Genomic DNA, 11,154 nt, shown 5'->3' on the forward strand with positions numbered 1-11,154 from the left:
TGGGGACAAAAAAAAATATATAATAAGCACTACCGCACTTAGGTGGTAGTGTGGGGGTTAATATAAAAAAAGAAAAAAAAAAAACAGGAGTGTTAGCCCGGGTGTCCTTGGAGAAGGAGCACACGGTGTCGACCAACACCCTGGAGTTGTTCAGGGAGAGGTGGGCACCGCAGGGAGTGGAGTGCATCATTTCTCCCTCCAACTCTATTTTGATTTAGTCCCGACCCTCCCCTTCACTGTTTTGATCACACAGCACTGCCCTTTGATGTGAAGGGCAGTGTTTGTCACTGGCCACCCGGGTGTTTTCCTATCTTCCTGGTGGTGGAATTTGAATAAAGATTCGTGCATTTTGTGTCTTTCACTGTGTCTCACACCTGCACACACACACCATGGGTGCTGGGGAAAAAATAAGCACTACCGCACTTAGGTGGTAGTGTGTGGGTTTAAAAAAAAATAAAAAAAACAAATAAACAGGAGTGTCAGAGGTTCTGTTCACCCAGAGCTGGCTTTGATGAAGCTGGATCAGTGTCAAGGATTCTCCACGTGTAAATAAAGACTGCCTTGGAGACAAAATAACAGCCTCTGGAGCATTATTTCAGACAGAACTCTGAATTCAGGATTATGGCATTGATTTTGCCTTGAATATTGTATTCTATGCTTCAGTTTTGCCAAAGCCAACCAGATTGTTTAACAAGTCTGTGGGAAAAACCTGTGCCAGCAAGACTATCGTGAACTATGCTAAGGAGATTCAGCAGATGTAGGCTTGTTACATCAGATTTAGTTTGTGTGGATTTTTATTTGTGTTAAAGCAGTGGCCTACAAAAACGTGGAATTTCGTTGGTAATTTTTTTTTGATTGTGGGTCATTCAGAAAAATTGGTAAAATTTGGTTTGTGGTTCCCCACAGAGATCACAACAATTGTTTATTCAGCACAATGAACCAAACTCATGATTGGGTGGGTGGGTGGGGTTGAGGAGGGGTGGGTGTGGTATTATATTCATTCCAAATATGGAAAGATTTGCAGCTGTTGGCAAAATATATGCATAATGTCCTGTGAATAGTTACTAAAATAAAAAACTCATACACAAGAATTCAATGATCTCCACAAATCAATTTACTAAATAACTACACGCTTAAAATTCAGGCAAGGCAGCATCTAAATGTCTGGTTTTCAGAAAATTAGATTTGAAACACTGTACCTGTACACAATCTATCCCCCAAAGCCCAAAATGTTTAGAATGGATTAGTTGCCATTTAGTTTCCTAATCTGATCTGCATTGTGCCTGCACTGCCGCTATATTTGTCTGCTACACTCCATAATACCATGATCTTTTCTACTGTTCACTCTGAAGTGATTTCTTTTGCCAGTTATTTGCAGCATTTTAAAATTTCCCCGGGGAAGAGATTATTGAAAAAAAATTAAACAAAAGTGATGCTGTTTTAATTATCACTCATTATTATAATCCCAGTGCCCCAAAGAGAATTGGCCACATCCAAATATCCAAGCCTATGAAAATTTAATACTTTACAACCAACTGAAGGAATTTAGATGTTCAACCACAAATAAAAAAAAAAACTACACCAAATCTTCAAGAGCTGGATAATGGCATTCACTGGCTCTTTTAGGAAGAGCCTGAGTAGCTTTCACTGTATACCTCAGTTTGGAATAGCCCTGGCTCAAGACGGCTCAAACATTAAGCCACTTTTGTGAAACGGGCTGTTTGTCACCACCGGTCAACATTCCCACATATGGTGAAGTTTACAAAATGGACAAATGGTTACTAAATTTCACAGACTAGAATGTTAGAGCATTACTACAGCTTGACTTGAAAACCTGAATGCATCAAAAATAAACTGCCAACATAGAATTTAACATACTTATTTCCAAGTTGTGGCCTTTAGTGCAAATAAATGTAAAATTGAGGTTTTAAGGGAGCAATTATGCGTTCTCCTGAAAAGCAAAAAAAAGAGTACAAGTCAACACCACAAGTGGGAATCAGTTCTGTTATCCAACAAGAACTTCTGCAACAATTAAAAATGAGTCCACTGACAGGAGATAAGATAGATGAGTGGAGATTTGAACATCCACACCGGCATGGGCTACTTGGGCCGAATGGATATACAGCACAAAAATAGACCAAAGTATTAATGAGTGAATCGTGCTCTGCAACTTCTACTTTCAAACAAGCATTTATGACCTTGATTGGGTCATCACTACATAGACTCACACACCACCACAAGTGCACCATCTCCAAACTGTCTACCTTTCCAAAACTAACTTGGTGGCTTTCAACCACAAAGGGCAATATGCCTGATTTACTAAGTTTGCATTGTGGCTAGACAAATTTTGCTTCAAGGCAGCTGCTCAGGCAATCAATCATTTAAAATATCCCTACATTATTTACAATGGTAATGTGTGGCAAAATATTTTATGCCAATCAATTGCCAAAAAGCATCAGACATGTGCATGCAACAACATAGATGTGTCCTTCTAAAAGAATGATCAGGCAGGTGGCTGCAGACACTTAGCTTATGGAATTAATAAACATCAGGTTCAATTTATGAGAGACAAGCTGTGGACTGGAACAGATTGCATCAAGTAAAACATGATAAAATATTGCAAGATATGTAGTCAAGAAAATAATGACAGAATACGAACAACAGGAACTTTGTATCTCAGCAGAAGGTTGAGAATCTGATTTCAGCTAATGCCAAAAGAAAAGAGGGTTTCCCTAATCCTGTAATGATAGTCAGTTTAATAGATAGTCAAGAATGTAAACAAAGAAATTATACTGGACAGAAGTAGATTAACTGAATAGATTATGAGCTACTTGACATGAATCCACTTTATTTAATTCCAGTTCAGTTCCGAGGTTGTAATGTAAGCATAACAGACCAAGATAGTTTGTGACCACTGACTTTGCACAGTCCCAAGTTACACATCAGTGCAACTGCAGCTTGAAACTAACACTGGGCTGTCAATTTCAAAACTTTAACTCTGGGGCTACAGGAGGGATTTTCAGTCCTCTTGCATAACTGGACTGTATTTTATTTTGTTACTTTGTGCCAGTTGAACAGGATTCATGTTGCCATACATACATCAAACAGGAGGGTGCGTGGGAAGCACTTTCATGCAATTCCTTATCTCCTAACCAGTCATGTTTTACAAATGTTTCCATGACCCCTTAAAATCAATATCGGCAGTATTTGACTGCAAAAAGAAAACTGGAAGTTCCTGGAGGATGCCAGAGCAGGGTTGGGGGGGCGTTAAATGAAAACTGGCAAATACAGTGTAGATATGTGTGTTAGATATGTGTGCATGTATAGATGTGTGTGCATGGTTGACTGGGAAAATAGATCAGCAAGATTCTGAACTCCTAATCACTGATTTTGCTGAAATATGTCGATGGTTATAAATGGAGGTCATGTGGCTGCATACCACGAGACCAAGGTACAAAGACAGCAAGCCCAAAACAGACATCCAAAATGTACTGATCTACAATCATGCTAAAATAGATTAGCATTTCCATCACCACACCTGGAATATACTCAGAAGACAGGAAATATTTCAAATTGTCACAATCTGATCACACCAGTACAGGAAACATTAGATTCAAGATATCAGTTTACAAATACAAGACTGGAAGCAAAAGTATCTGGAAGGAGTAATGTCTGCACTTACATACAAAAGCAATATTCTTAAGGACACAAGAGAAAGCTAACAGTGGTTATTCAGCATCAGTTATTCAGGGGTTAACAGATTCAAACTTGGATTGAACACAATATTCAGAAACAAAATTATTTTCTCACCCAAAAGTGTAATCTCTGATAAAACAAGAGGCCAGTACTCAATATCTTGATACCTTCCTATACCATATGGTGATGTGAAGCAAGCTAATCTCCAAATATTCAGATCATCATCATCTTCTACACAGCCACTTGCTTTGCCTGCGCCTCAGGAAGCCCCATATAGTCTTTTTGCAAGATAGGTTTTAAGTAATGAGCATTTCAGTATTTACATGCAATAGGTTGCACAGGTAACAGCTAACTGTTAGCTTGGCACAGCAATAGCACACACTAAACCAGAAGAATGAAGGTTGTCTCATGAGCTGGGCGCACATAATCTAAACTGACACTGCACTGTCAACAAGAAGAACAGGTCGCATGTATTTTAAATAGTGCCTTTCAAAACCTTAATTTTCAATGAAATGCTTTTGAAAGGTCGTCATAATGTAGGAAATGTAGAAACTAATTTATGTTCAACTAAGTCCCACTTACAATAATGACAAAATGGCCTGATATTGTGTTCTAGTGACATTGACAGAAAAGGTAAAATGTTGACCAAGATGCTCAGGAGATGCTCCCCAGATTTTCCTTCAAAATATGCCATGGGAATCACGTGCTTATTTAAGACAGGGCTCAGTTTAAAGCCTATCTAAAAGGGTAACAGCTCCATCAGTGCCACCCTGGATTATGCACTCAATTCTCTGGGTTGGGATCTGAACTGAAGACTGACTCAGATCCAAGTGCTGTACTAATCCAAGCTCTCACTTTGCTGTTGAATGCCGATTCCCCATCTGCCTTCTGGGGGTGGTGGGGCAGATCACGTTGTATAATTAGGAGGATCTGGGAAGTTCTCCTGCTGTGCTGACCAACATCAAAATAGATTGCCTGATCTCACTGTTGCTTGTAGAACCTTTGGATCATGCAAATAGTCTGTAACTTTCTTGCACAATCATATAGATGTAAACGACAATTCAAAATTAAAAATCACAACACCAGGTTATAATCCAAGTTTAATTGGAAGCACACTAGCTTTCGGAGCGACGCTCCTTCATCAGGTGATAGTCGCTCCGAAAGCTAGTGTGCTTCCAATTAAACATGTTGGACTATAACCTGGTGTTGTGTGATTTTTAAACTTTGTACACCCCAGTCCAACACCGGCATTTCCAAATCATGACTATTCAAAAGTAATGAATGGCTTGAAATGTCCTGAGGCAATGCTGTTTTTTTTAAAAACAAAAACACAGTTTTGAGATTTTTTTTGTCCTTTTGGATAGCTATACTTCCCTCAAATAACAAAAAGGAAGGCCAATAACAAGTTTAAACCACCAGTTCAGGAAGGCTAACAATCATCTCAAAAACTTGATCAATACATTCCTAATTTCATCTATTTCACATATGAGCCATAGCTGTTCATACTGCAGATCCACTTTCCTTAACTACACCTGTACTGCAACTCAAACTATATCAGACTATAAACGGTTACTGCTTAGGTTGTTTTCAGAACTTAAAAGCCTGCTTATATAAATGCAAGCTGCGCTTGGGTAGTCACGTGGGTTATGTAGGTGGCACAGGTCAGAGTTCAAATGAAGTAATTTTGAACATGTCCACCAAGACCTTCTGCAAATAAAACCATACCCAGACAGCAAATAATAAGATAACACTTTACACAGATTGAAGCCTGATTAAATAGACAGAAACTCTGCTTTAAATCTCAACAAAATATCCTCTAGATTAGAGAGGTATTCCTTAACTTGAGCCATACGTATTGTTACTGAGGTCCTAATGAAGTCGTGACATATTGAGATATCCCCAAACCCAGACTGTTGGGAATTTCTGCTGCTCAGATACTTAGAAACAACTGAAAAGGACAGACTTTCACTTCACACTGACAACTCTCCGAAGGCGTGCGGCTTCACAGCTCATTCATAATTCTCAACTCGAAAGTTGTACCACAAGATCTACAGAAATCCAGGCAACAATCCCACTTCTCCCTGGTACGCTGACATGTTTGTTAAATCATCGGGAAAACAACGCATGCTTCCCAAATCTATCTGATTAACACTGCGCCTTCACTTTTCCTCTCACGTTTATCGACTGCAGTTCCAAAGCTCAGCCAGTCATTTCAGATCTCACACCTTGGGGGCCACATGCTGAATGGGGGCTGACACACAGTCGTAGGTACATGCACAGTGAATGAACACACGGAGCTGGACTTGTCGCTCACTCACCCTTATCCTTCTCATAGCAGCAACGATCTCCACCCTGCTGTTCGGCCTGGGTACGTCCAATGTCCCGATATACTGTTAATGAGAAAGAGAGAGAGAGAGAGAGAAGTAAAAAGGGAAGAGCAGTCTTTTTGTAAAGATCAGAAACTCCCGCGACACGCACACTTTCAAAGCTCTGGTGCTCACAAGGATTTGAAGTCCTGCAGAAAGTTACAAACCTTCGCCTCGAAACTGATGCCATGCTGAAAGGCTTCTTCATTGTGCAAAGGAATACGCAAGTCATGTCCATCGTCCACTAAGTTGTATTTGGTTTTGCTAGGCATGTTGGTTGGACAGTTGTAACCAGAAAACAACCAGGGCAAAAAGCGAGAACAAATAAAAAAAAACCCTCAGCTAACCTGCAGCAGGGGAGCCTTAATTTAAAACACTAGCACAACTTGAGATAGATATATGTATAAATATATAGAATCTATATTACAGGCTAACTAGGGAAACTTTATACGTTCCAACCAGCCCCAATGACACCTAAAGGCTAGGATTTGATTGTGGCTGATCCTCTTCACATGCAGTACTGTAGATTGTGAGCCTTGCTTTTGGCTGAGAGAGACCGAGCGATGCTGCAGCGGCGGTGGATTCGTTGAGTGAGTGAATGAGTTGAGTGAGCGGCTCCCTGCGCTGCCCCTGGCCGGCAGCTAGCGCTCAAGCGTCGGGGCAGCTGCTGCTGCTGCTACCGCCGGTGATGGTGGTGGTGGTGCCTGGGCTCCTGTTACCGCAGCTCCTCCGTATCCCTTCCTCTCCCACGGCAGCGCCATATCAACACTTCCCAATCAGCCGACACATTCACTCACACACACACACAAAAAAGGACCCGATTCCCTCTCATTGGCCAGCGCCCGGGAATTCCGACCGATTTTTATTGGCGTAAAGTTACATCACTGCGCTGCGTGTGGCTGGAGAATTCAACATGCTTCCTGGTTTTCCCCCGTCGGAGGGAGGGAGGGCAGAGCGGCACTGGGAGAGGAATCTGGATGTGCCCAGCGCTGATCTCGCCTCTGCCAGGGTCTGCAAGGAATGTGCACTCGCCCTCTTGCGGCTGGAAGCGAGAGGCTTGTCCAAATGGGGGCTCTGTGTGTGCGTGCATACACACAACTCAATGTCAAATTGCACCTACAACTTGCTGCCGACCCCTTCACACACTCTCTATATCCAGTTCCTCCAAAACCCCTTTCAGAAGGAACCCCCCCCCCGAACGGAATACAAGGGCGCCAGCACCTCTCTGATTCTGAAAGTTGTGGGAGGAGGGAGGCAGCGCTGACGGGAGCAGCCGCAGGGCACTGAGAGGACAGCTTCAGAGTGAGTCCGGGGGATTCTGTCTCTGGAAGCAGGTAGTCAAAAGTGACCCCTGCCTTCAGAGGACATTGCAACGCGGAAGATCGCGATTTCCCTGGTGCGCGGCTATATTCTCTAAAGTTTTTATTTTAAGTTTCCAATAGTCTGGAATGTGTTGTGAGTTAGCCCGGCAATGGAAACAGCCCCGAAACCCGAAGTTAAAAATCACACGACGCCAGGTTATAGTCCAACAGGTTTACTTGGAAGCGCTAGCTTTCGGAGCGCGGCTCCTTCATCAGGTGGGTGTGGAGTATAAGATCATAAGACACAGAATTTATAGCAAAAGTTTACAGTGTAATGCAAGTGAAATTATATATTGAAAAAGACCTGGATTGTTTGTTAAGTCTGTCATCTTTTAGAATGACCATGTTGGTTTCAGTTCTTTCTTATGTAAATCGCAGATTTTTTTTTGAAAGTTATATTCTCAAGTGAACTTTAACAATAGGTGCCATGTTGGCTCACATAATGCATTGGAGTTGCGAGGTGCCCTGTGAAAGAACTGAAACCAACATGCCCACTCCAAAAGATGAATTAACAAACAATCCAGGTCTTTTCAATATATAATTTCACTTGCATCACACTGTAAACTTTTGCTATAAATTGTGTCTTACGATCTTAACCTCCACAACCACCTGATGAAGGAGCGTCGCTCCAAAAGCTAGTGCTTCCAAATAAACCTGTTGGACTATAACCTGGTGTTGTGTGATTTTTAACTTTGTCCACCCCAGTCCTACACCGGCTCCTCCATATTCTGAAACCTGAACTGAGTGAAGTGATTCGAATCAGGACAGTGTTGGGGATATCATATTGAAGCTGTAGTCCTTGACATTCTCAGGGAGCAGACTGTTTTGAATGTGACATCTGCTGAAAAGAGCAATGGAGGTGACACATGGTTTGAAAAAAATGCTCATGTACCTTTAAAAGAAATGTTTCTTAAACTCTTTCTCAATAATTGCACACCTCAACAGAATATGATGCATCATTCCTGGGCTGGAGCGACAGTCCGAAGCAGCACGTAACCTCTCATTGACCATTGTCTTATCTTCAGATATATTAGTTGTTATTGTTTCCAATCCTCCTGCACATGTACTTTCATGGGAAAACTGTAATATTGCTTTTTTATTTCAAAAATATACTTTATTCATAAAAATATCTTTACATACATATAGTCACCAAAGCAGTTCAGTTCTGTACAGTAATGTATGAAGAAACAAACACTGGAGTTTGACTATCCAGCAAACATACCAAAGGCATTTCTTGCTTGTACAAGACTATATTTACACCTCTTTGAAACACTGGGGGTCTGATAATTGAACAGACCCCATCTAACTTCAGAAAGAGCCGAGACAGTGGTCTTTCCCCATTGTGCCCTGGTGGCAGCTTCTCTGAGCTTTAGTGTGTCCCTCAGCAGATAGTCCTGGACCTTGGAATGTGCCAGGCTGCAACCCTCTGTCAAGGTCAATTCCTGTTCTGGAAGACCAACAGGACAGACAGCATCTTTCAGCAAAGTGATGGTCCTCCAGGTGCAGTTGATGTTTGTCTCAGTGTGCGTCTTGGGGAACAGCCTGTAAAACACAGAACCCTGCATGGACCTGCTCGGGATGAACCTCAACTAAAAAACCATGGCATCTCTCTCCAGTCTTCCTTCTGCAAAGGCACATTCCAGAAGGAGACACATGACAGTAACCCCCCACCTTGGATCACTTTGATAGCAATGTGCAGTGACACAGCGTCCAGGTGTACAAGAAGGGTCTCACAGGTAGTGCCCCTTCTCACCGCCAGCCTAGCGATGTCTTGGTGCATGTTGGAAAGTTCTGGTGATGAGTTATTCTGCCAAATGACTTTGACAGTCTGCGCAGGGAACAACTCGACACCTGATGTCCTGGTTTTTACCCGCAATGGAAAGGGAGCAGTGCTCCCAAAAGCTCAGTTTCTGCCTCACCTCAACAACACGGTCCTCCCAAGTGTTTGTGCACACAGCAGCCCCTCTGACCCATACTCCCAGCACCATCAGATAATCCACCCAGACAGTAAAAGGGATATAGGATTGGTTGGTCCCGTCCCCAGAGAACATGGCCTCGCTCTTGCCTCGATTTACCTTGGCTCCTGAGGCCAGTTCAAACTGACCACAGATGTTCATGACTCTGTGCACTGAGTCATGTGAATCCGAGCAGAAAACAGTGATGCCATCCATGTACCGAGAAGCGTTACTCTGCCAGCCTCACTGCCTGGGATAGTCACCCCTCTTGCTAAAGTACCTAATAGACATGGCTCAGGGAATCCCTGATGGATCAACTTGTAGCGTCTCTTGGTTCGTCCCAGAGATCGTCTGGAATATAAACCTCTTACTGACAGTTTAGTTTAAATTATTACCTTTATTTACCAATGGCATCAATGTTACACCATAACATAGATACCTACAAGTAAGGCTTGAGCTAAGGTTCTAAAACCTTGAGCAGAGTCACGGTGCCAGCTCCTCCCCAAGAGCTCTCTCAGGCTACTCCCCTTATTGCTGCAAACAAGCGGTCTTTATACAGAAATTGGTATTAAAATTACAAAAATGTCACATGTCCTGAATCACATAATCAACAATAAAATGGCAAAAGTTTACAGAGGAAGAGAAGCTCATTGACAGGTCTGAGTGCACTTGACTAATTAAGCTACAGGCACATCAAAGTGGAAAACCTTGTTCAAGCTAGGCCAAATGGTCAAATGCTTTGGCTAGTACATCATAACGAGACACTAGTCTAAACTATGTGACAAAGTTCGTGGGGACACCTCACTCAGCTTTCATGTCCAATATCATTGTCCTACAAAATGGCTGTTTCTTTTAAAACCATCTTAGATTCCCAAAATGCAACTTAAATTCATAACATTCCCGGATCTCGAGCTCCAGGGAATAACACACATATTCAATCCATGACAAGCCAGTGATCACTTAAATCAGACCACAAGGGGTTAATCTTTCCACCAGATTCCATCCAGTTTCTGTCTCTCTCTCCCTCTGTGACTCTTGAACCCTTCAGTCAGTGAATGTAATTTACAGAAGAATGTTTTCTCTCTCTCAGTCACACATGAACATCTTCCAACTTTCAGCCTTTGTGTGTTTCTAGCCTGTAAGGGTAATGAGACATTCACTTCCCAGAACAGTCAAGATGAGGGAGCTGAGCGTCATAAATTCAAATCTGCTCAGTGTGGTGTACATGAAAATGTATCAGGATTGTTCTATTACATACATATTCCACTCCGCTTATTAAATTATAAGTTCTTTTCCAATTGAGTATGAGTTTTCTTAAGAGTCTTTGATATAAACCAACAATTTAGTTATCTGACATCCCACTGTGAAATATGTGTGCTTCTAGCCTCTGGTGTGAGAAGGAAGTACTGCCACACATTCCACAAGTGAACAAATGTTATCACCTTATTTACACTGATCCATTGACATTAAGAACAGGTGTTCCCAATTCTTTAGAACAAATGGGACCCCCTCAAGTGCTTTCCCACACCTCCTTAGCAGATGTAAGGCGACCAACTTTCTCACTCTCAGGCTCACATCCTTCCCGATGAAATCAGCAAAAAGGTGTATACAAAACACAGGTAAAAACAAGGACTGCAGATGCTGGAAACCAGAGTCTAGATTAGAGTGGTGCTGGAAAAGCACAGCAGATCAGGCAGCATCTGAGGAGCAGGAAAATCGACGTTTTGGGCAAAAGCCCTTCATCAGGAATAGAGGCGGGAAGCCTCCAGGGTGGAG

At 42.2% G+C, this 11,154-nt stretch overlaps 1 protein-coding gene across 5 annotated transcripts in view; it reads right to left on the reverse strand.

Moving 5' to 3' along the window:
- nos1apa (nitric oxide synthase 1 (neuronal) adaptor protein a) overlaps positions 1-6,898 on the reverse strand; it is a 385,272-nt gene extending 378,374 nt beyond the window's left edge. The window contains exons 1-3 of one of the 5 annotated variants that reach the window (XM_043699830.1): positions 6,537-6,892; positions 6,230-6,364; positions 6,015-6,086 (exon numbers count right to left, since the gene is read on the reverse strand). In XM_043699830.1, coding sequence (XP_043555765.1) covers positions 6,015-6,086; positions 6,230-6,334 — 177 coding nt within the window. In that variant the 5' untranslated portion in view covers positions 6,335-6,364; positions 6,537-6,892. Of the gene's footprint in view, positions 1-6,014; positions 6,087-6,229 lie in introns of all 5 variants that reach the window. The other 4 variants (XM_043699831.1, XM_043699832.1, XM_043699833.1 and 1 more) reach the window with 4 other exon arrangements.
- Between the last annotated feature and the right edge of the window lie 4,256 nt (positions 6,899-11,154).

This window comes from Chiloscyllium plagiosum, chromosome 11 (genome assembly GCF_004010195.1).
Source record: "Chiloscyllium plagiosum isolate BGI_BamShark_2017 chromosome 11, ASM401019v2, whole genome shotgun sequence".
NCBI classification, from domain to species: domain Eukaryota; kingdom Metazoa; phylum Chordata; class Chondrichthyes; order Orectolobiformes; family Hemiscylliidae; genus Chiloscyllium; species Chiloscyllium plagiosum.